At 45.5% G+C, this 26590-nt stretch overlaps 1 protein-coding gene across 1 annotated transcript; it reads left to right on the forward strand.

Moving 5' to 3' along the window:
- Positions 1-1985: 1985 nt before the first annotated feature.
- Positions 1986-26024, forward strand: TNFSF8 (TNF superfamily member 8; the record flags this gene model as incomplete). Its single annotated transcript, XM_081237718.1, has 4 exons — positions 1986-2180; positions 11806-11848; positions 24096-24167; positions 25630-26024. 4 exons carry the CDS (start codon positions 1986-1988, stop codon positions 26022-26024), a joined length of 705 nt encoding a protein of 234 aa, XP_081093844.1.
- Positions 26025-26590: the final 566 nt, after the last annotated feature.

Below are 26590 nucleotides of genomic sequence, written 5' to 3' on the forward strand. Positions count from 1 at the left end.
TCCAAAACCAGGTCCAATGTGGGATCAAGGGGACCTCAGCTTCCTTGACTATAAAATGGGTACATTTTATACCACTCTCTTTAGCCCCCCCCAAAATTTACCTCTTGATGGCTCTTCCATCTCCAGAATCTATGATTTTATGGATTCACTTGGAAGGAATATCCACACCAATTCTTAGAGTGACCCAACCTAGGTTACGGTCAGCAGTGGGATCTCTTGCAAAGGTGGCAGTGGTAATAATCCAAGCTTGGCTTTGGACACAGGACCTTTCCTTGGGGGGACCTGGGATTTCTGCTTGCTCTCAGAGATATATGGCAGCCAAAAAGTGAGCAGAAAGGGGAGGGGTGCTACAAAGACCTGGGTACTTCCAAATGAAGTTTTCAAAGAGCTGCATCCGGAGGCACCAATTATGCAGTGATTCATTTTTTAAGTGGTATTTTGAAATGGAGGTCATTAGTAACCACAGATGTGACGCAGCTCTGCCCCCCAGAGAATCTATCTACTCTATCTGTCTGAATTCCAGACTATTTGGAACATTGAACCAGAATGGTCCAATACCATCTGCCAAGTCTATTCCCATTCATGAAGTACTCTTATATCACTATCTCATTTGACCTTCGTGGTGGCTGTCAATGCAGATGGGGAAAAGAGAGGGGCATAAGGATTTGTACAAGGACCCAAGACCATTATGGGGTTGGGCTGAGACAAGACCCCAGGTTTTCAGCCTTCAAGTACAATGACAGTTGAATGATGTAGCATGGGTTCAGGGGCCAGACAGGTATAGCTATGCACCCAAGTTATCTTGCAACTTTGACTGAGGCAGTGTTCATCCTCTCTGATCCTCAATTTTCCCATCTGTAAAAAAGAAATATTAGCTGCCTCAGAGGGCAGAGGTGAGGGTGAAGTGAGGCATTGTGTAAATCTCCTAGCACTGCGCCCGAGACAGAAGAGGTTCAACTGTAGTGGTCACATACACACACACACACCACACCACACAGCACACACAACACACACATATGCACACATCATGCACCACACAATATGTACCACACGTCACAAAGGCACACCACACATGCACAGCATACACATATCACATACCCACCACCCACAGGCAACATGCGCACACATCATACAGAACACACACACAAACCCTGCATTCTGCACCATATCACTTCCCGACACCCACCCGCACTGCCAATTCCTTCCCCTTTTTCTGAGTTTTATGGCAGGCCCAAGTTTATGTGCAAATTTAACAGATCCCAATATACTCTGCAGGAATTTTTGTTCAGAAGATCAGTGTTTCCAGATTCTTTCTCTCAAACAGTATCTTTGAACCTGTCACCAAATTTCATACTGCCATGAGCCTGTCTCCCTTTGGATCAATCTCCACATTTGTGGGCTCTTTCTTCCCAGATATCTGGTAGCATTTCCAGTTTTTAGCAGGAGCCAATATTATCAACCCTTTTGAGTCATTCTGCCACAGTCCAAGGAATCCAGCCTCCCCAAGGTCCAGCAAAGAGACATTTTTCTGATGAGGACTTCTGAGCCACAGGCCTTGCTAAAGAGAATGTGCAGCTTCTCAAGCCGGAAGGCGTTTTGTGGCTGAGTGTGATTGAAACAGAAGTTGCTTTGTGTGTGTGTGTGTGCGCGCGCGCACACACACACACACACACGTACACATCAGAGTAGGGAAACCGTCATTTTCCTACTCACCCTCTGACATCAGCCACCTTCTCTGTAGCTACAGTTTCTCTTCACTCACATTAATCCCTGGAGATGAAAAATGAACCTCTCCCCCACCCGCGCTGCTGCCTTTCGCCTCACGCCCCCAGAGAAGCATTTCTTCATGAGGCAGACGGTGAAGGTTTTTTTCCAAGTCACATGATCCAGGATGCAGGGGGAGAATCCTTCTTGGAACAGAGATGGGCACAGAACCGAATCAGATGAGGAGAGATAAGGTGTGATGTGGGGAAGACTATATAAGAATGGACCCAGGACTGCAGCAAGCACTCAACCCACTGGCCCCTCCTCAAGACACAGCCATGCATGTGCCCGCAGGCTCCGTCACCAGCCACTTGGGAACCACTAGCCGCGGTTATTTCTATTTCACCACAGCCTCACTGGCTCTGTGTCTCGTCTTTGCTGTGGCAACCATTATGGTGTTGGTAGTTCAGAAGACGGTAAGTGGACTTCTCTTCTTTGCCTTTCCTTTCTGATTTATGTTCAGTTTTCTCCAGAGAGAGACTTGGAAATAAACTTAAAAAAGAACCTGTATCATACAGAGAAAAGGAGCAAAGAAATGGGAACTTAACCCTCTCAAATAGTTTGGCTTTTTGAGAGAAAATTTTGTTGAGCCACCATCTCCAAACTTTCCAGGCTCACAGGAGCCAAAAGAAGGGAGAGGAGCTCTTAGCCTTGAGAAATTACTATTTAAATGTTGCTGAGCCAGAGCAACATTCCTATCAAGGAAGGAAGTGATACGGAAACTTGCTAACACATTTGTACAACTTGGTATCATGTCTTCAATGCCTTCAGACCAGATTCCAAGGTTCTATATTCTCTGTCCAAATGTTCTGAGACTTCAGAGGCCTCATCCAATGCTAAGAGCTTTTTTTAACCTGGAGCTAAGTTTCAGAGGCCAAAGTCTATAAGGGAAAGAGGCAAGAGAGAAGACCAGGGCTTCTTAGAGCTTGGGCATTTCAGCGTTAAAGCTCACCAGACACACTGAAAGCTTCCTCCTGAGCCACTGCTTTGAAGAGCTTAGCTCTTCCACAAAAACATAAAGCACAGAGGCAGAACCTAGAGATGTTTTTCACACCCGTTCCCTTGAGACTGCTCAGAATTCTAAAACTACAAGCAATTATGGGTACACGCTGTGAGGTCAAACGGTCTCAGGAAATTCACCTTTTTTTGAAGTAAATGGTAAGATTTATTGTGAAAACAGAAGAGATGAAGGAGGAAGCTTCTTCGTATTTTAGGAAATTGGTGTTTACAGAGAATCCACCAGCATGTATTTTATAGAAAATACTGTACTGATAGTATATATTGCTCATGAATTTTTTAATGAAATAATTTTGATAGTTTAAGAACTGTAACCCCCCCCCAACCTGCCAGAGTAAGTACATTTCTATTATTCCTTCAAAGCTCCCATTTTTTATGGTATTATAATCCTGCAGAATCTGTTCTGGTTTCCTTCAGTTGTCTTAGGTTGAATGCTCTTTAACTTATTGATGGCTAAAAAGAACCAGGCTTTAAAAGGCTTTGGTATCTGTTTCTCAAGTGTCATCAAGCTTTGAAATTTAAATGAAACGTTGAGGCTCATATCTCCACAAAAGTGAAAGAAAACAGAATTGCCAGCATTTGAGATTTAGACTGTAGAATTTATGAAAGTCATCGTTTAATGGGCTCATCTACATCTACTAGGAATAATACTCTTGAAAACATTCTAGGACACTTTTTTTTTCTGTAGAGGCTCTATAATTTCTATAATTCTAATCTGAAGTAAACCAGAGGTGTATCATTTTATAGCAACAGCCAAAGTAAAGTGGTCTTTGAAAAGTTCTGTAGTTAAAGGTTGCAGCTAGAACTGCTATGAGACAGAGAGAGAGAAAAGGAAGGAAGGAAGGAAGGAAGGAAGGAAGGAAAAGAGAAAGAGATGATGGGGGTATAAGGTGTGGTGGTAACATATAAAGCTAGAGAGAGCTCCAGAATGGTCCTTATTCAAATCCCACCTTTGTATGAACTGATTCTTTCCATGAAGGAACTAGAGTGGATCTTTCTCCCTCCTTTTTGTCAATGTGGAAAATGAGGAACAGAAAGGGGACAGGGCTTGACCTAAGTCGTCCTGAGAAAGTGGTAAAGACTGCTTGATTATTTAATCAGGACACCATTCCCTTTGACGATACAGCCAGCCACAGAAGCACTAAGAAACCCTGTCCCTGCTCTTCTCTTGGGAGCGTTATCTTCTTGGCATCTATCTCCTTGACTTACCCTCACGTTGGGATATGAAAAGATTCACTTCAAAGTCTGATTGTAGGGTTTGGTGTACTGTGATTTATTAGCCTGCGAAATATCAGTCACTTGCTTAAAAGAACTGCGACATTAAAAATTAAGTGTTTTACACATACCATTTCCAATAATTTGTTCAGATATTAACTGTTAGAAGAGCTAAGAAGACAGAGTTATCCCCTTGAGCTTGAGTTATCAGGAAAGGCTTCCTACAGGAGGAGGGAAAGCAGGCTGGCTTTAGGACAGGTACAAATGACAGTGAAGAGACAAATGAAGAGACTCTAACAGGGCTTCTGGTAAAGAAGTCAATGGGAGATAACCAAGGACCTTAAGCTCATATCCCAATTATTAAAAATGGAATGGATTGGTGGCCACATAGCACTCTACTGTGAGGGTGGATCGGGGCAGGGGTGAGAACCATGAGAATGGTTCTATTGGCCTAAGAAGTCACAGTTCTAAATAAAAAGGCACATGCACAGACAACATTTAAAACAAGCTTAACTCATAATATATAATAAGCGATGGAAGGTAGGCACATAGGGCTACCATGAGACCACAAATTAAGGAGACAGAACATTTTCCCAGGCAGATCTAAGAAAAACTTCACTGGAGATTGAAATTTCAGTTTGGCTTGAGAAATGTGCACAATTTCAAATGGGTGAAGGGAGATTCTAGGAGAGAGCTTTCCTGGCCAGTGGAACAGTGTGAGAAAAGTGATGGAGAAGAAAAGTGAAGGGCATGTAGGAAAATCAACAAAGATCGCCTTGAGGTTTGGCTTGAAGACCAAATAACTCCAAGGCCAAATTCCTTGGGGGAGGCAAAGAGAGAACTTAGGTTTCAACCTCGAATATTTATTGAGCATCTGCTGTGTACAGGACATTGTTCTAAGTAACAGGTATAGAGCCTTGGTCAAAGCCAACAAAATCCCTGCTTTCCTGTTACTTATGGAACTTACTGCCTACTGATGTCTTAAGTCTCTGTGGTGGCTGTATTTTATTCACCTTTAAACTATTATATTTATTTAAAATATTATATTCTTGTGGTTTAAGAAAAGTAAATACTAAACAAGGGAAAAGAAAGAAAAATAGAAATCTCTCACACTCTCCCCACCCAACCAGCAATCCCTCTTCCCTGAGATAATGACCATTAACAGATTCTTCCACGTCCTTCCAAAAATCTATGCTTCTACAAATATATAGTATACACATGTCATTATAGTAAACTCATAAATTTGCACCTTGCTTTATTGACTAGACAGTATATCTTGGAGATCCTTCCATGCCAATACATGGAAGTCCATCTCATTCTTTTGAAGAGTCACATAGTCTTTTATTGTACTTCATATTTCATCTGTGCCTAGTGAAGGACACTCAGGTTTTCCTCTAGAAGTTTTGCCCACTGTGCACATCTGCAAGAATATCTGTGGGACAAATTCCTAGTGGTGGTAATATAATGTGTTTTTCATTTCTATAAATAATGTAAATCAGCTTCCAAAGAGATTGTACCAATATACTACTCTTGAGGAAGTAAAAGTCCTACCAACAAAGAGACAGATCTTCATGGGAAAGACAGAAAATTGATTTCTTACTGAGTAAGCACAACAGAGTACCTGCATATGTGTCAGGATGAAATTTCACACAATTCATACCGCAAAGAAAGAAAAACAACGAAAAAAGAAAAATGATAAAATTTCTCATATCTCCTCCAGAGACAAAGGGTTACATATAGATTATATATAGGCTACAAGGTTGACATCAGAAGGGTTTACACTGCAAGTGGCTCTGAGGTCTTCAATCTTAGAGACCTCTCTCTTACAAACCAGGAGCCTGGACTTATCCAACCCCTAGAGAGATCCATTTACAGTCCACAAGGTTAGAGCAAGGGCTCATTATGTCCTCTGGAAAGAAGAGAAAGCAGCTGCCTTCTTTCCCTTTATCAGCAAAGAAAATTCCTTTTTTAAAAAAATTTATCCTTACGATACCACTCTACTTCCCCACCAAGAGTGGAGTATAGGGGTAGTGACTGGTGGTCATGGTGGTAAGGTTTTTTGGTTTGCTTTTCAGCCCAGTAAAATATAGGGGAGAATTGAAATGCCTGCCCTGTGATCCTTCTCTCTACCCAAGCTACTCTCTCCAATGCATTCAATTTATCAATCCAAAAAAGTCCACTGAAAATCTTCTCCAGGGAAAGCCCTATGCTGGGCTGTGAGGGAAGGACCCAAGTGGGTAAGGCAGGACCCTTTTTACCGAGAATCTCTAAGTTGGAGAAATGAGGCCCAAACACTCAAGAGATTGAATGTGGGGCAGAATGGCACTGAATGCCATACCAGAGGAGAGGAAGACAATTTCTGCTTGGGATGAGGGAAGGCTTTGCAGAAGAGCTTAGAAGGGAAGCTGAGCCTCCTCCAAGAATTAGAAGGATCATGTCTTATGCCCAAAGTTTTATTTTGAAAAATTTTAAACCTACAGAAAAATAGAATGGTAAACACCCATATAACCTTTCACCTAAATTCATTGTGTTAATATTTTGCCATATTTCTGCTCTTTCTGTATATACGAAAGTAAGTTTCAGATAGTGTGACCTTTCACCTGCATGTATTTCAGCACCCATTTCCTACTTACTGCAGTGCCATTATCATAGCCAAGAGAGTTAATGTTAATTTGGTAATATCACCTTATTATAATATATAGTCCATATTTTAATCTCCTCCACTTGTTCAAAAATGTCTCCTACAGCTGTTGTGCCTTGTTTTGTTTGTTGATCCAGAATCCACTCTCAGGTTATCTGTTCTAATCTAGAATGTTACAGTTTAAAAGGTGGTCCTGGGAGCTTGTTAGAAATGCCAAGCCCCATGCTAGACCTGCATTTTAATAAGGTCCCTGGTGATCTATACACACATTAAGTTTGAGAAGCACAGATCTAACAGTCTCCTCTGCTCTTTGTTGCCTTTCATGGCATTGACTTTTTCAAAGGGTCAGTTCTGTTGTAGAATAGTTTACGTTTTGGAACTGTCTTAGTGTTTACTTGTGATTATATTCAGAGGAAACATTTTTGGCAAGAATAGTACACAGGCGGTGTTATATACTTCTTATTGCAGCAGGGCTAGAGGCATATGTCAGGTTGCCCCATTATTGGCAGTAATGTTTAGTCACTTGATTCAGGCGGAGACCACTGGCTATCTCTTTAGTAGAACACTTTGCTCTTTCTTATTAATAAGTAATCTATGGGGTAATACTTTGAAGACATAACAATATCCTTCACTCCACATTTTTGGCATTCTTTGATGATGACCCTCATCTGAGTCAGCTAATGCACTGAGGGTTGAAGAATGATAATTGCCTAATTCTATCATTCTTTTTGCGTTTATTAGCTGACATTCTTCAATGGAGAAGAGCTCTCCATTGGAAGGATGGTGGCAGGTGGAGATGGTGCCGGGCATTCCAGGTGAGGCGAGAGTGAGGAGACACACAGCCTGGGAGAAAGCAAGCCCAAGTGTGAGGACAGGAGTTGCAGGGCCAGAACAGAGGTCAGTCCAGACTGCACTGGGGAGCAGCAGGACTTAGAGCTAGGTGGCGAGAAGCATTGACAGAGGAAGGTGAGAGGATAGGAAGCCACCCAGCAACAGACTCGGAAGATTTCCTAAACCCATGCATGAGCTCAGTGCCACATTCCAGAAGCCTCCAGAAGCCATTCCCCATTCCTTGGGGAAGGAAGGCCTCAGTATCCTGATTGCCTGTTGGGTAACGTCTTTAAGCCCTTGTTATTCAAAGTGTGGACCCTGGCCCAGCAGCACAGGTATCATCTGGAAGCTCATTAGAAATGCAAAACCTAAGGGCCCATCTTAGACCTACAGAATCAGAATTAGCATTTTAACAAGATCCCTAGGGGGAGAAGCACTGCTTTAAGCCACTGTATTCCAATGACCACTTTCACTAACATTACCAAAACAAAGGGTGCCAAGGAAGATTTTCTATGACCTCCATCCACTTTCTCATGGAGTCTCAGGAGAATTTCCTGCCCCAGCTTCATTCATCCTGCCCTACCCTAGAGAGGCAACGTGGCTTGGCATTGAAGAGCATTGCCTTCCAAGTCAACGTGCCGAGTTTGAACACTCCTTGCTATTCACCATCAATGGGACCTTCTATAATCATTAAGTCACTTCTCTACATCTTAGTCAATCACTAACTCTTGGGGTAAAGATCAAATAAAATAATGCATGTAAAGCATTTAGCCCCCGAGGATTAAGCACCCTCATTAAGTGCTTAATCACGTTCACTGGAAAATAAGAGAGGCATTCCTGGCAAAGGTCTCCATGGCCCACCTTACAAGATGTGAGGCCACCTGGCATATTCCAAATATTAGTTCCTTTTGACCATTTTCCATCAGAGAGGGTATCTTTTTTCGAAGTAAATTTGGGAGGTGACTCCCCTGCTTTTCAGCCCAGATAAAATATAGGGATGAATTGAAATGCCCTGCGATACTTTGCTCTGCAAAAAGAAATAAGACTTTCAAAGGTATTGAGGCAAATTAAGCACCTCATTAGGATTAATAGCGTCACCAAAATAACTACAGTTTTCAAGTACTTGCTAACACTCTATGTATAATATCTTATTATGTCCACAACAACCCAGCGGAGGGAAGCATTATTAGCCCTGTAATCACAGTGATTAAAGGAAATGGGAAAACAGACTCCTAGGCAGGGAAGATGATTGGAACAGGCCATTTCACCTGGAAACAAACAAGTTAAATGTGACAGTTCCTCCCTCCACACACAGAAACATTGTTGAGGATACCCATTAGACACACAGAGTCTGGGGAAAAGAAAGAGAGAGAGAAGTACACTTAAGGAAATGTACCTGGTTGGTAACCTCGGAGATGGAAGTTTCCTGAGCTACTCAATGGAGCTGAGAAGGACAACGTGGGAGGGTCCATTTGCTTGTGTCCAGGTCTAGCCTGTGTACTATGTACCGCAAAGCCAAGCTGCTAAGCAAGGTAGTTCACGTTTCCCCAGCCAAGACCCGGATCCCCAGGCTAGGTATGGGAAAAAATTCTAAGACGGGGAGGTACCTTACTAAAGAGGGATAGATAGATGGACAGCACTGAGCATAGCCCCTAGGGTATAAAGAGTCCTCAGCAAAATATAAGTCGTCATCTCTTTATACCCTACTTCTGCACCTCCAAATACAAGGACTACTAAGGGGCGGAGGGCCGGGGAAGAATGAGCTTTTCTATCCTTGGCTTCTGAAGGTAGCATCTCTCCTGGGGCATAGAGCCCGGGAAAGAGCACTGGAGAATTTCAGTCTGGGATCTGGGATTCCACTGACTCATGAATGTCTCAGTCTCCTTGCCTGTGAAACTTAGCTTGATGGACTAAAGGATGTCTTGGTTCCCCTCTGGCCCTGATTCTCTGATCTTGTCTACCATGGGTAGCCAAGGGAAGCTATGGAGACCTGTCCTCAACCCAGGAGCTCTTCAAGATAGGAATAGTCACACTTCTGTCTCGGATGCCATGGGTCCTGGGTGAAGGTTCAAGCAACAGGATTCTTTCCTGTACTATGATGCTTTGTTTCTGACATCCTCCTGTCTGAAGCTAGAAAACCAGAAAGCCCTCAAATGGCAGAGACTCCCCCTGTACCCCCAACCCCCCATGTAAATTAGATCTCCTTCCAGATATTATCTCTTACAACCTTTCTACTCAAATTGTGTTCTGTGGGCCAGGAGCGCCCATGTCACCTGGGAGCTTGTCAGAAATAGACTCTCAGGCTCCACCCACACGTGCTGAATCAGCACTTGCATTTTAACGAGCTCCCCAAGTGATTCATATACATGCTAAAGTTCAAGAAGTAGTATTTTGAAACACTCTGCCTCTCTCCTGGCAGCTCTTGCCACAACTTGCAATTCTAATTAGATATTTACTTGTATATCTTAAATGACTGCTTTAATGATCGAGCCATAAAATCCACAGGATGTCTTCCAATGACTAACTTAGAGCCTGGCGCACACCAGGCGCGCAATTCAACATGTGCTGCATGTATGATTCTCTGGTATTTCCCAACTGCCAGTGGCCGCTGCGATGGCACCACGGGGGCTGCTGCTCTGGCAGCCTCTCAGTGTCCCTGGACATGTTCCTGGGCAGCCAATGAATTCAACGGTCTTAGCACCACATTTAAACGTAGATGTTTTTCTTCACGTATTTGCACATCCCACTAATTGACGGACATGCTTGGCAGTAAACTAGGTGTTTATTAAATTATGAAATGCTGTTTGTTGTCTCACAGAGGCAACCAGGAGGGGAATTTTGTGACATCAGGTTTTCCTTTGAACTACATGTGCAACTGAGAGACCACAAATGTACAGCATTGTTCATTAGGTTAAGAGCTTTCAACTAAAGCAACAAAATCATAGACTGTTAGAACAAGGAGGGAAGGACCTTCCAAGCCAAGTTCACTTCTTTTCCCTGATAAGCTGAAGCTCCCAAATCTATACTGACTTCCATCTCCAGATCAGTACTCTGCAGGGGCTTTGCCTCAGGAGTCTCCCTCGGACTCCCTGCCACACATCTGGGCTGGAGAAGAGAGTCACTGATCAGGAGAGCTGGCAATGGAAGGCAAAGGACAGAGCCCCTAGAGCAATGGTAGAATAAAGAGGGGACTCCAGATGGTCCTAGGTGTTCATACAGGACACTAAGAAAATAAGGTGTGGGAAGCTGCTAATTTCTTGCTCCGTTAGAAGTTGGGAAGTTGTTTTCATCCTCGTAAATGCTCACATTTCTCTAGGTCCTTATTAATATTTCAATCCAATGCACTATAGGAGATCCTGACCAGGAGAGGTCAAAAGATAAAGGACACTTCATTCCTTATTGGCAGGACAACTGAGGGGTGTCTCTAATGGCTGAGGTGGGGAGAAGGAGGAGGGAGACCGGGGAGGAAGCTAGCCTCTGAAGAATTAGGGGTGAAGAACTGTGCCCATCTGCTTCTGTTGCTCTTACTCAGAGCACTTGAGCAAGACCTCCTTTCATGCCCTCCACTCCCCAGCCCGGAGGCCCTCCTTCAGAAGACAATCTGCTATCAACCTCTTACTTAACTATGTAAATATTTATGTATATATTTATGCTTATTATAGAATAACATAAAACATGTGAATATTAAAATAAATAACATACATTTATGCTTATTTATGTTATATATTTATAAGTATTTAGATGTTATAGTCAAATATAAATTTGTAATAAATCCATGAGGGCAGGGACCCAATTTAATTATTTTTGGTATCTTCGCAATGCTTGGCACATAAACGTTCTATTAGTTCAGAATTTCCAACCACAGGAGAAATAGAAATGTACCTTCCTAGGTATGTTTACAACATACTTTCACTGTTTGCGGAATCAAACGTAGAAAAAAAAAACCCACATATATTTACATACTACACTTGTTTGCTCTTATGTTAATCAAAGTAGGAAAAAATAACACATGTGGTGGTGAAAACAGAAAGCACTGGACTGAAAGTTGAGTTGCAGATTCTAGGTCCCCAGTTCCTCACATGTGAAATGAGGACAGTAATCCTCCAATTGTGTTTCTGATAAGCAGGTTGTAAAGCAAATGGATGAGAAAGCCCACTGTAAACTAAGTCAGTGAATTAATTTTTTTTAAAATCTGAGAGTCAGATGGAACATGAATTCTAAATTGCACAATACTTTGAGGACAACCAAACTGGAAAAGAAAAAGACTAGCTGTTTCAACCTGATGACATTCTCATGCTGGGTTTTTTTTTTTTTTTTCCCTCTTTCTTCTCTTCCAGGACTCCATTCCCAACCCGCCGGGCAAATTCCACCTTAAAGGAGGTAAGACTTTGGAATTGGGAGTAAATGTGCAGGGACGCATCCATATCACATCACAGATGATTAATAACCAGAAACATCATGAGAGTGTCCTACAGAAGAGGGGGTGAAGGCGGAGGTGGGCCACACTCACCTCCCCACAGGTTCTCCCACCAGCCCTCAACTCTGCCACTAGTGAAAATTGCACCTCTGGCACAGGCTGTCACACGGACACAGAGAGGAACACAAAGCAGCGTTGTGTTAAGAGCTTAAAATCTGGAGTCAGGGGGCTTCCCTGGTGGCGCAGTGGTTGAGAGTCCGCCTGCCGATGCAGGGGACACGGGTTCATGCCCCGGTCCGGGAAGATCCCACATGCTGTGGAGCGCCTGGGCCCGTGAGCCATGGCTGCTGAGCCTGAGCTTCTGGAGCCTGTGCTCCGCAACGGGAGAGGCCACAACAGTGAGAGGCCCGCGTACCGCAAAAAAAAAAAAAAAAAAAAAAAAAAAATCTGGAGTCAGGCAATATGGGTATGAATCTTGGCTCCACACCCCACCTGAGAAACTCAGTTGCTCATCTGTGAAATGGGACTAATCATACCCACCTCATGAAGGTGTTGGAGAAGCTGTCGGATCTCTTCCAGATACTGCTTGGCATGGTGACCAACACATAGTAATCATTAAGTAACTGGTAACAGACAAAATGCATTATGAAGCTGAGGGCTTGTGAAACAGACCTCCCCACCCCTCATATTTCCTATCACTGAAGTCACTAATTAATGCATCGTCTCTACTAGCCCCAGAGTGGTGATTTGCAGAGTTAGGTTAACGTGGAAAATGAAAAACTTTGGGATCATCGGATGAATGTTTTCATTGCACAGAAGAGGAAAAGTAAGACCAAGTGAAGGGTCTTGTTCAGAGTCATATGAAGTCAAGCCTAGAACCCAGATGTCCTCACCTCTAATCCAGTGTTCTTTCAACCCAAAATCTTTAGCCCCATCTCAGTCCTGTAACCTTTAGAACCTAGCTAGCAGCTGGATAACCAGACAGCTCAGAGAAAAAAAAAGTAAAAGAGAAAGAGTGGGTCATTATAGGCACCTGGATAGAGATACCAGGTCATGCTTGGGGCCAGAGGACATAAGTGTCTGGACACAGCTTCTCACAGCAGCAGCCATCACACTTGGGAGTTTCCTTCAGGACACCCGTAGTCATGCTTCTCCTGCTATTTGTCACCCAGAGACTTAGAAAGTAAGGGCAAAATCCCCTAAAAGGAGCAGCATTCTGGATCTTTCAAGGCAGACTAATAATTACAGCTTGGTCAACAATAGCTTAACGTTGGCTGGAATTACTTAGCATGTGACCTCAGTGCCCACAACGCCTCTGTAGACAGTCACATTAAGGTAAAAAGGAGTATGGCATAATGCAGACGTAAGCAAACTTTTTTCTGTAAAGGGCCAGATAGTAAACATTCTAGGCTTTGCAGGCCATAAGAGACCCTGTTGCGAGTCCACTCCACTGCTGTGGTGCAGAGGCAGCCACAGACTCTGTGCAAATGAGCAGGCATGGCTGCGGGCCCACAAAACTTCATTCACAGAATGAGGTGGTGGTGTGGAGCTCACCCACAGACCGGGGTTTGCTGCCCCCCATCATGGAAACAGTACTGGCTTTGGAATCAGAACACGGAAGCTTGCAAGAAACCAAACACACTGAGTAAATGTCATTTCCCCTTCCCCAGTCCCACTGTTCCACATCCATCCAGATTTTCCAAGTTCTTTTGACAAGAACTTCATTTTTCAAGAGGGGGAGATGGATCTTTAGGGAGAACATAACCCCAATGACAAGGACAATTTTGATCAGGCAACACGACCTCAGCCATTCTGGGTCTCAGTTTCTGCACTTCCGTCGTAGGTCACCAACTACAGAGGTTCTAACCAGTGATCCCCCTTTTCCCATGGCCAACTAGGCTTTCCTCTGAGAGCACCTCCTTTTCCACAGTTTTCTTTTAAAGGGAAATTTATTATTTTTGTTTATTATTATTTATTTTTGGCTGTGTTGGGTCTTCGTTGCTGCACGTGGGCTTTCTCTAGTTGCAGCGAGCGGGGGCTACTCTTCGTTGTGGCGTGTGGGCTTCTCATTGCGGTGGCTTCTCTTGTTGAGGAGGATGGGCTCTAGGTGCGCAGGCTTCAGTTGTGGCACGTGGGCTCAGTAGTTGTGGCTCACGGGCTCTAGAGTGCAGGCTCAGTAGTTGTGGTGCACGGGCTTAGTTGCTCCGTGGCATGTGGGATCTTCCCCGACCAGGGCCTGAACCTGTGTCCCCTGCACTGGCAGGCGGATTCTTAATCACTGAGCCACCAGGGAAGCCCTCTACAGTTTTTTGGTATGAAAATGTCCTTTCTTTTACAACATGAAGCTGATATAGATGGGAATTAAGTTGGTTTGCTTTTAGTCAGAGTTATTTTGTTTGTTTGTTTTAATGGTCACAAGGCAAAATAATAAGCTGCCCATTGTATACCGGTAACTGAATTTACATTTTGGAGCAATTATTTTGGTCCATAAAATTCAAAGTTTTGGAAGCTGTGGACTAGATCACTTATCAGATCACTTCTTATATGGGCCATCACTGTAGATATCAGAACACAAACTAATCCAAAACCAACCGCAGTTTACAATTCAGTGTTTCTACAACCAGGTAGAAAACGCTAATAATTCTCACCAGGGCCATGAAACTTTCGTTAAAGACCTTCCCACACCTCCCCTGGATTTGTATTAGCCTCCATCCTGTAAGCAAACAACATGGGGATTAATAGTCCCATTTTGCAGATGATGAGCTGAGGCCCAGGGAATCAAGGTGACTTGCCCAAGGTCATCTACGGAGTTGATGGCAGAGCACGGATCAGAATCCAGGGCTCCTCTCTAGCCCCCGCATGATGTGCTTCAGCCGTAAAATGTCAGTGACCTACTGTGCATGGTCCCTAGCTTTCTCCTGCTTTTAATGCAAGTTTCCACCTCTCTTAACTTGGCAAACTACAGACACAGTAGCAGGGTGAGGTGGAAAGAACACTACCTCGGAGCAAGGCCTGGGCTCCAGAACTGACCTTCACACCAGCAGGCTGTGCTTCTCTGGGCAAGTCTTTCCTCCTCTTTGGGTCTCATCTATAACATAACAACAATGTACTGAATGAACTGGAAGGGCCCTTCCAACTCTGACACTTCATGATACTCTAATCTTTCATTCATTATGTAAGTATAGAAAAGTCTAAAAAGATTATTCCTAATAACCTTGAGGAAGTCTGCATCCACAGCCTCCTCCCCCAACAAACCCCTCTTAAACAGGCAGACGCAGCAAACTCCCTTTTGAAAAGCCATTGCAAGACATTCCAGGCAGAGAGGCATCGTCTCCCAGAAACTCCAGGGAGGAAGCCCCAGGGGGCAGCATGTGGTTTGTCACTGGGCTGGACAAGAGCAGAAGCCAGACGCTTCCCAGGGAGACCTCTGCCACCAACTGATGGAAACTGCCCACCATCAGCAGGAAGCCAGCGGCAGCCCAGAGCCTGGAAAACAGGGCCATGTCCGTACACTGAAGTAATGTAACACAGGATGACACTTAGCTGCAGGGAAACCACCAAAAGCCAAGCCTTTTTTGTAATGAGAACATGTCTGAGTCTCAACACAAGCTTCCCACTCCCAGCCAGGAGACTTGTCACTGGCAGACGGCTACCTCACACACACTCCATTGTGCTTAGGACTCAGTGGCCCACGCAGGGGTCCAGCCGGGACTAAGGGCAGGAGGGGCAATGGGAGGAGAACCTTTTCCCACACGCTTCTCCTCTTCTCTGGCAAATGCAGTCATGAAGGACTCCTGCACAGAGCCACTACGGGGGTGAAATGGGACAGCAGATACGACCCTTATCTGCCACATGGTCGAGCGTAAGTCCTCTGGACACAGTCCAGGTGGGCTGGGCGAGGGAGGCTTGTACTGCTTCTCGTCACTTCTTGTTCCAGTCTCCTGCCTCCACGGCGTTTTGACTCTCACCTATGCTCATGTATGTGCCTTATTTGCCCAAACCCCGGAACACAGCCCCCTGTGCCTGAGGTCCCCAGAGTTCCAGAAGCACCTGCAGCTGTGTGCAGCAAAGCTGACAGTAGCATTTAGGGTACGTGGAGAAGCCAGCGGGGCAGTGCCTTCCATCATGGAGGATGTGGCAGAGTTGAGTTGCAGACCCCTCTGTGCTTGTGAGGCTTCTGCGCCCCGGCCACCAGGGCCTTCTCGAGGGACTGCACTGCTCCCTGGGGCTCAGCCCACCGCCATACATACTGCCCTGCTTCCATGCTCTCCTTCTTCCCATTTTCACCACGCCTTCACTTCCCCTCACAAACTCTGCAGAAACTCAAATTCTACTGCCTTTACTGCAAAATAATTTTGGTCACCTTGGTCTCAGCCCCAGGCCTTCCTAACTTCCCAACAACAAAATACCCGTTCTGAGCTGTACTGGAGGAATTCTGTAGACAACTTGTAAATCAGATTTTCTTTTATTCCCTTACTAGGTATGTGTGAGGATCTGGTGGAGTGAAAATAATAAACCCTGATGGGTCACTCACTCTGTGCCACGCACTGAGCTGAGTGCTTCGTGATTCACGCGTACAGACTCACAACAAGTCCGGGGGATAATTAGTAGCCCCTTATTATTTATAAGTAGGGAAACTAGAGCACAGAGAGGTTTACCGACTTGACTTGCCTAAGATTGCACAGCGAGCATGGAGTGGGGAGACCTCAGAATGCAGGCTGACCGCCTTGGAGCCCTTTTGCCGAACCGGGATTGTATGGTCAGATGCTGAGTACAACACAGCTGTGCCTCCTTCCAGTGCCCCTACCAGTCCTCCAAGGCTAGGAATCCTTCCAAGGCTCTCTGTCACTTCCTGAGCACCTGCTCCTGCAGCTGTCTGTCTTCTTGTCACTGAAGTATGCTCTCTGTTGTAGAGCTTTGTTTGAGACAGAGAAGGCCACTAGCGCAACCACACACGTGGGTTTGCACAAGAGGTGAGGTGGTAGGGGGCATGAAGGGCCCACGGCAGGGGATCTAGAGCCCAACTCAAGCCCCAGGAGTCATGAGACCTGGGATGGTTCCGTCCTCCCCACAGCCTGCCAGTTAGAAGAGTCTGTCTTTCCTGTGAATGTCACGTGGCCCCTAATATCCCAAGGTTCCCTGGAGGCCCTGAGGAAGTGGGAACAGTGGATAGACCACATGACGTGGTCCTGCACCCCTCCTGTGCATTCCCCACCCTCAGCCTGAATTCCATCTCCAGCTGGGGATGAGGTACAAAAGGCAGAGAACTGGGTTGAACTTTGGAATACCTACATTCCAGTCCTATGACTTGAACTCCCAGGGACTGGAGTTTCCTATTTTTGAAAATATCAGGCATGAGGCGGGCAGCCAGGTGACCTGACCTGGCATGGATTTTGCTCTGAATATAACACTCCAGGAATCAAATATCTTAGGATTCTTTGACCATTTCACCATTCTAACAATTTGGAATTTTTGCATGGCTTGGCAGGCTACCTTCCTCTCCATTTCCCCTGCTAAAAAGAAAATGTGGGCATTAAAAGAGATCAAGTAAGTTAGCTCTCTAATTGTAACGAGTGAACCCACCCCCAGGGAAATAATACAAGCTGCCCATCGAAGGCAGTGAAACTAAACCAAGGAACTAGGTACTCACCAATCCCCCGCCAGCCCTGGTGTCACACAGCTGGGATCTGGATGGTTGTGGCCCCACCAGGATGCTGCCCTGGCAGCAGAAGAGGCAGGCAGAGAAGCAGCAGTCTCCTCCCCTAGAAAGACCGAAAAAGAGCAGAGACCTCACTTCTATCAGGTGGACTGATCTGGATCTAAATTGCCCAGTCTACAGGTGTTGTAGTTTTTTTTTTTTCCACAGCAAGTGGGGATACCCCTGCTCATGGGGTAACTGCTTTTCAGATAGTCACAGGCCTCAAAGAGCTTATTGGCTTCTCCATTCACTTTAAACCCATTCACTTAAAGCCCACTCTTCACCTGTCTTTTTTTGTTTTTGGCCTCCCCATGAGGCATGCAGCATCTTAGTTCCCTGATCGAACCGGGGCCCACAGGAGTGAAAGCACAGAATCCTAACCACTGGACCGCCAAGGAATTCCCTTGGGGTCTTTTCAATCCTGACCTGTTGCAGTATGTAAGATAAAACTACCTGACTTGATAGTTTTATCAAGCCTCGCCATGTGGCCAAAAAAAAAAGACCTCAAAATCCTAAGTAACCTTCAAGGGATTCAAATGAATTTCAGCTTGATCTCAATTTGTACTTACTGGTGACTTTCTATGTGCTTAACACTGAGCATGCCGTAATGGCTATTCCCCCAATGCTGTTTGTAAATCCAGGGTCACCTAGCTGTCCTTTGTTCAACAAAGAGCGCATCCTGGAGTTTCTCTGTTACTAGCTGGCCTGGTGGCATCGAGAAAACGGTCCAACTGAAGCCAGCTGAAATGACCCTTAGGTTAAGGATTCATTCTGATTCTGAATTCGACTGATAGTGGACTCTCCCCTAGATGTCACTGTTGGGACTCTCCTAGATATTCCGCCAAAAGGAGGAACTAAGAAGCCAGGACATGGTAGATGCAGAGTCATGAGGATGATTCCTCTCTTTCTTGGAAGGATTAAAATATTTTCAGCAGATGGGAGGAGGATTATTCACACTTCCCTGGGAGCATCAGATGGCTTCAAACACTTATGTACATAATTGAGAAACTTCAATCCATCAGATAATGCCGTGAGCTCTGGTTTAATGAGCATTTCATCAGCCAGATCATTTCATGAGCTAAGCAGCACTGCTAAACTGTGCCACTGTAACAACTAGGGAAAGAGGAGTGGGGGAGGAAGGGGCTACCATGTGCTGTGCCGGCCACTTGATATCCATAATCTCACTGCATCTTTGCTACATCCATACGTTGGGTTGTTACCATCCCCACTTCACAGATGCAGTAATTGAGGGTCAGTAAGGGAAAGTGACAGGTCTGAAGTTAAAAGCCTTGACCAGAACCCAGGTGCTCTCTTTGAGATGCACTGTGTTTGTTTTGTCCTGATATCAACGTGGAAGGTGCCTGGCACTCAGACCACATACTTTCTGGCTGGAATGATACGTGTGGTTTGTTTTGCCCCCTTGGGCATTGCTGTATCTTAATGGAGGTCTGATTGCCCCTGACTTACAACTTGGTAGTGTTCAGCACACCCGCCTGAAGTCACCTGCTGCCATTCTCCCAGGAAGAGGGAGCCCAGAAGGCTCATTTGTGCTTGTTTTCCCAGCACCACCAGCTGTCTCAGCAGTTTTCAGTCCAGCGTGTATGGTGGCCACAAATCCACTTCTTCCTACATTTAACCCTTCCTGCTACATGGAAAGACTAAAAACTGGGACTGAGCCCTAGAATAGGAGTCAGGAACTCTGTGCTCTGAACCCAGCTCTGCTACTAACCTACGGTGGGGTCTTGAGCCAGACCTTCAGTCCCTCTGGGTTCAGTCTCCCCACTCATAAATCTAGGATCTTGGTTAACTTGGCATCTAATGGTCCTCTTGGGTCTAATGTTTTAAGATCTCAAGGTGGGTTCCCATCTTCAGGTTGCCATTATTCTGACCTCTAGAACATGACCCTTTCAACCACCTTAAGCAACATCTCTCTCCCTATCTCTGTCTTACGTGTGCCTGTCCAGGACTGTTTCATTGGCACATATTTCTCCCCAGGCTTCCAAACAAAGCCCAAGAAAGTTCCATGATCCCCCTAGAGGAGGCCAAAGCTTGGGAGAACGCTTACAAATCTTGCCCATCTGAAGGCCTTGGTCCTCAGAAGTATTCACAGAGTACTTGAGTTGTCCAAAAGATGGAATGCCCCACAGGGGCACGGAGTCCTGGGTTTTGGCCCTGCCTTTGTCACTGACTCACGGGCTGACCTAGGACAAGTCTGCTGGGGGGGTGGGGGTAACACTGGGGAACACACATGTTATGTAGTTACCAAGCCTGGACCAGATGAGTTCTCAGGGAACTTCCATTTCTATGAACCATGGAAACCGTTAACAGAACCAGGCTCTTCATAACTTCGATTGTCCCCAGACCTAAAATGCTCTGTTCTACTGATACAGCTGTCTGGAAATCTTAATATGTGACGACAGATTCCTAGCTGGGGTAGAGCAACATGCCTCAAAAGACAGAGAGTTGGAGCTGGGACTGACTTTCGGTCCCCACAGCAAGCCTGGTGGTGTCTAGCTGGGTCTACACAGCCTGCTAGAATCAGCTAGAAGGGCCCTTCTAGATCATCAGATTCATACTGCTCTTCATCTAGCTATGGACATGACAGCCCAGAGAGGGACAATTCCTAGATTCTAACTCCCAGGCCATCTACTCTGCCATGACATGCAGATTGTTCTCATTTCCCCCACCCTAGTGTTTAGTTCTTCAAACTAAACCCCTCGAGACGGCAAATCTGGTTGGGAAATGAATGAAATGGGTGTGTTTTGCTCCCAATGTTCCCCAAATTCAAAATTCCAGGAATACTATAGGATTCCTGTCTCATAACCAAAAAGGAAAGTCAGAGCATGGATTCAAAGGGTGATGAGGAGACTCAAGCCACATGACTAATGACCCAGGAAACATTCATCTAGGTCTTGACAAGAGCCTCACGACCCTCACATCAGTCCAACATAACTTTGAACAGCACTAACCGGTCAAATGTTTGCGCTGCCAGCACTGTGACTTACAGTGTGAGTTGTGTGTCCTTGATGAAGGTCTTCCCACTGCCTCATCTGAGAAATGGGAACAAGAGTGGTGTTAACCATTAGCTGAGCGCATCATCTCCTTAAACGTCCATGGAGCCTTCGCGTTTAGGCCCCAGAGAGCCGGCCCCCCTCAGCCCTGGCTCTCCTAGCAGCCTTGACAGCTGCTAAAGGCCACCAGTGTGCCTTCCTCTGGCCTCCTCTCCAAGTTCAGTGGCCCCATTCCACCAACAGCTCCTCCGGTGTCCTGGTTTCCCAGCCCCTTCATTTAGCCAGCTCTAGCGATGTCATTCTTCAAGGGAGTTGCCTCTGTTTTCCCTTTCTCTTGAAACATCTAAGATTGTTTAAGAAAAACTAAGATACGCCATGGCATTTGACTTCAGGAAATGCAAATGCTTCAAAATAAGGTGTTTTTTTTTTTTTTTCCATCCTTGGGTTTCTCAGAATTACAACTGAGGTCAACCCAGCAAATATGCAAAGACCAAAGGGGAAATTTTTAAAAAAAGAGCATGCATGTGTGAGAGTCAAGCCCAGGCTTGTACTTCTACAGCCACCCGTTTACAGAAGCCCACCTGATAGATGCCACCACAAGTGACAGGGTGTGAGGGGGGTCTTCAGCCAAGGAGTACAGTCTGTTCCTGGTGTCATGTGCTGGCTTCAGCCAAGGGCTTGAATCTTAACCTCCCGTTTAATCTAACCTAACCCGCAAAACCAATGATACACTGAGGCCAGGTGCTATTCCAGCCCGGAAGGGAAAGCAAGCCAAGACTCTGCCTTCCCCTCACTCAAGCCTTGAGAACTTAGCTGACACCCACAGAGGGGAGTAAGAGAGACAGACTAGATGATCCAATTCAACATTTGCAGAGCATCTTCTGAGCTGGCAGTGGAGATAGTTAAACAGTAGTCTCTGCCCTGAGGATTCACCATCTAACAGAGGAGGTAAATACCAAACAGACGGAGGGGTCACAGAAGGGTTCCCAGAGGCTGTGCTTTACACAAGGAATAGCTTATCAGTGAAGAGGGGAATTCCAAGTGGAATGGAAAACCAACATGGTGTACGTGGGGGCACCCCAAGGCCCCAACCTTCAGTAAAATGGTCAAAAATCCACTCAGGCATTAGAGTCAGATAGCCTGGGTTTGACTCTCCACTCCACCACTGACTAGCTGTGCGAATGTGAACTTTTTAAAGCCTCCATTTCCTATGTACAAGAGAGAAGTCATTAGAGTAGCTTTCTCGTGGGACGATTGTGAGAATTCAGTAAAATAATGCATGTAACATGCTTGGCAGAGTGACAAGAAAACAGCCCTCAGTCAACATGTATTAGCTATTATTATTATTATTACTAGCACTACTACTACTACTATTGGGACAAGTACAAGAGAGTACAGGGAAAGAGGGAAAGTGAGGGATGAGACCGCAGAACTCCGTAGGGGTTAGAACACAAGAGAACACGAACGCCATGAGGAGGAGCTTGGCCCTGATCCTGCGGTCACAGTAGTGTCTGAAAGGGGTTCCAAGCAGAGAAGAGATGCAGCCAGACGTGCCTCTCTGCGATTCCTTTTGACTTGATGTTCCACATCCCAAAAAGAGAAGGCTGGGCCAGGGGGACGCCCCACCAGTAGTCAGAGCACATTTAAGGATGAACAGCCCTCGGGAGTTCCCTGGTGGCCTAGTGGTTAGGATTCCGGGCTTTCACCGCCATGACCCAGGTTCAATCCCTGGTCAGGGAACTGAGATCCCGAAAGCCGCACCTCATGGCCAAAAAAAAAAAAAAAAAAGAATGAGCAGCTCCCGTTGCCTGGTTGTTGTGAATGTGGCTGGACATAGCCCGAGAGCATGGGCCGCAGGCAGGACAAGAACGCTAGTGGGAGGATGCGTGAGAGATGGGATCAGAAGAATGGCAGCTGGCCTAGCAGCCCTCCTCAGCCGAGAGGCCTTCAGATCAGAAGCTCTTCATGCCTTGAGGGGAGAAAAGGATGAAAGCTGCCCCCTGCTTCTGCTGGGGGTGCCTCTAGCAGTGAGCTTGTTCAGACAGCAGAGGGGACTCTTCACTTAGCTTTCCACCACTCCAAGGACCCCACCCCACTTTAAGGAAGGCCAGGAGGGATCTTCTCAGGCCTGGACAGAGAAGGCAATGGGGAAGATGGTGAGCCCAACATATACTACTTGAGGATCCAGTGAACAAGCCTACTAGGATGTGGCCACTTCGACTGAATGGCTGCCTAGTCTCTGATGGATGGAATTGAGGGATCATCTCTGGTGACAACGTCAAAAAGATGTCAGTGTCAGGTCTTAGATCTCCCAGTTGTACAGATTAGGGAAACCAAGACCCAAAGAAAAGAAGAAATTTGCCCAGAATAAGTTGAATTCATGAGTCTTTGAAGGAAATGTATAACTTGGTTCTTTGCATACAAAATAGTTACTATAATAAGAAGCTAAGCTGCCAACACCAGGGAATATATTTAAAATATTTTTATTTCTTAAATTCCACAAGGACATAAACATTGTCTTTTTTCCCTGCCAAAGAAGCTCCAAATAGCAGGCTCCCCGCTTAGACCTCTTTGATCCTATATCCTCTTAAAATTGAGCACCAGGATGTGTTTATCTCCTTTGTCTAGCAACATGGCCCTGAGGAAGAAACCTGATTCTCTGGAATCAGATAGACATGGGGGCGGATCTCAGGGTTTCCACCAACTTGCATGACCTTGTAGCAGTGACCAGGTCTCGACATTGTCTAGGATTAGCCTCACAGAGTTATTCTGAGAATTAGATTAGCTGAAATATGTATATTTCAACTAGTGCACTCTTTTTTTTTGCGGTACGTGGGCCTCTCACTGTTGTGGCCTCTCCCATCGCGGAGCACAGGCTCCGGACGCGCAGGCTCAGAGGTCATGGCTCGCGGGCCCAGCCGCTCCACGGCATGTGGGATTCTCCCGGACCGGGGCACGAACCCGTGTCCCCTGCATCGGCAGGCGGACTCTCAACCACTGCGCCACCAGGGAAGCCCTCAGCTAGTGCACTCTTAAAGGAAGGGTGGCAGTAATTACTCCCAGCCTTCGTGTTCTGACTACCACAGCCTGGCTGAGTGACTGATGTAGGACAATGTACTTAATCTGTCTGGTCCACACGCTTTTTTCCATCTCTCAAAGGGACGTAATAATACCTCTCTCATGGAGTTGTTGCAAAGATCAAGTGAGGTGGCGTATATAAAGCAACAAGAATGCAGCTGGTACATATAGGAACTCAGGCCCTATCTGTTTCCTCCCCCCAATTTCCACAGTCTTTTGTAAAAACCCAAGTGGGAGCAATCACATTTTTAAAAACCTTCTAAGGTACTTGACAGCAAAATGAGAAATAAACAGGTTTCCTTTTGTCCCCCAAATGGAAACAGAATAGTAATCGTCTCCATCAAAGGGTCACGGAGAAAGATCTGGTGGCTCCAGTTCCCGGAGCAGAGAGAGCCATTTAACACGGGATCTCCTTATTTTTAGGGAATTGTTCAGAGGACATCTCATGTATCCTGGAAAGGGCTGCATTCAAGAAGTCATGGGCCTACCTCCAAGGTCAGTAACCGAATCCAGGAACCCAACCGCATGAGGGCCACTTCCTGTGGCCTTTCTGAAATGTCTAAGCCAGAGGTCACAAGTAGAAGCCCATGGCCAAATGTGACCTGCATGTGGATTTTGTTTAGCCTGCATGATATTTTTTATAATTTGAATTTAAATGCCTTAGGGGGCGAAGGGAGAGCATTACTCTCGAAAGCTACAAGGTTCCCACTTCCTCAGCCTCATTCACTCTCTCAAGTTTGCGGCCCTGGCCTGTGAGGGCATTTGTGCCTCACCGCACCACCCCTCTTTACTCATCCATCTACGGGCTGCAGGCCAAGTGTGCAGTACTTTTCCTCAGGCATGGGAAGCAGGCTCTTAATCTCTGCCTCTATCAAGTTATTCATAAGGGAGCCACAAAATTGCCCTGTGCCCAGATTGACAGCTTAATGACCATGTTGGCACAGGGTCTATTTGCATATCGCAGCATGCTTCGGGAGAGAGGCCCCTTATAGATGAAATAATAAGAGGCACTTACACTGGGAGAGATGAGGTACAGAGGAGATGGCCAAGATTCTCTGAAATAGCCATTCTGCTCATTTAAAAAATTCTATTTTGCAGTCAGCTTAATTCTCATTCTTCAGCTGAATTGCAACGAGGTTTAAAGGGAAGCAATTAAAATGAACACGCCAGCTTCCCAATTCTGAAAGACACCCTGACCAATCAGTGCCGATTTTCACTTGTTAAGACTCAGAGACTTGGCTTCCGACGCCAACCTGTCAGCTTAGAGGGTCTGCTAATTCTTTGCTTTTCTATAAAACCCAGCTGGGAAGAGGCCCTTAATGTGCACTTGAGGGGTCTACAAAATTATGTCTGGCCTTTTAAAGAGAGGAAGACATTTTAAAATTCAGACAATGTTAAGGGACGAATCTTAATGTGAAAGTTAACAAATTGAGATTCTCCTGGACCGCTTGATGCCTAAACTGTATACTAATCGAACAAAATTGAATGTTTTTTTCTCTGATACTTTGTGCAATGCCTACCAAATAGCAGTCTCCCATTGATCAAATATTCCTTGATTGGTTGATTAAATGTTCATGATAGTCCAGAACTTATGGGGAATACAGTCTAGGAGCTTATAATCTGAAAAGGGAAAAATTATAATTATAATAATAACAGAATGATACAACGATTAAATGGGAAACAGTTCCATAGGAGGTAAAGGTCTAATACCGTGTGTGTTCTGACCCTCCAGCTTTATGCATTAGAGAAAAGGCAGGGGGTGGTTTTCTTCCTGTACCTTGAATACTCAGTAATGCCTAGGAGTAACATGGAAGATATTCCAGGTGGTTGAACCAGCAGCCAATATTATGGAAAACACAGGACTTGAATGGGGAACCTTGAATAAAGACTTCAAATTTTCCAATCCGCATCTGAAATTTGCCTAATGATTGAGGTTCTTTTGTCCTTCTCTTTCCAGTGTCAAAGCATATAAACAAAACCAAGTTGTCTTGGAACAAAGATGGCATTACCCGTGGAGTCAGATATCAGGATGGGAATCTGGTGATCCAGTTCCCAGGTTGGTACTTCATCATTTGCCAACTGCAATTTCTTGTGAAATGCCCAGAACATTCTGTCGACCTGAAGCTGGAGCTTCTCATCAACAGAGATGTGAAAAAACAGACACTGGTGACAGTGTGTGAGTCTGGAGTGCAAACCAAAAACATATACCAGAACCTCTCTCAGTTCCTGCTGGAGCACCTCCAGGTCAACGCCACCATATCAGTCAAGGTGGATAAATTCCAGTATGTGGATACAAACACCTTTCCTCTTGAGAATGTGTTGTCCATCTTCTTATACAGTAGTTCAGACTGAACCATCCCTCCTGGCCTTCAGGAAGAAAGCAACTTTCCACCATACAGCACTTCAGCCTTCCAGATACTTGGGGAAAATAGAACACTTTAGGCCAAGACTGAAACCACAAAGGGAATTAAATAGTACACTTCTCCTGTTTCCTGGGAAGATACAACTCTGGGTTAAAAAGAGAGTTTTGAGTGAAGTATCTTCCAGATAGAAGGCAGGGACGCAATGTGGTGTGGTGGACAAAGCCACACACAGGCATCAGAAGGGATGGGTTTAGGCCCAGCCCGATCACTAACTCACTGTATGACCTGAGCTAGTCCCTTCCCTTCCCTGGGACTCAGATCCCACGTCAGAAAAATCAAGGGGCTGAGTTTGAATCTCTCCAAAGGCTCTTCCATCTCAGAAGATCAGGCTCCCTCATCACAGACCTGTGAACTAAGATTCCAGGCAATGTTCTCGAAGCCCCCAACCAAAGGAAAGTTCCCCGCACTGGCATAAAACCGATGGTACTAGTAGTATCTGGCTGCGTGTCACCTCAAGCGGAGTCAGGATTTGGGGACAAGGTTCAGGGCACCTTG

The sequence above is a fragment of the Mesoplodon bidens genome, assembly GCF_964165515.1.
Source record: "Mesoplodon bidens genome assembly, chromosome: 6".
NCBI lineage: Eukaryota > Metazoa > Chordata > Mammalia > Artiodactyla > Ziphiidae > Mesoplodon > Mesoplodon bidens.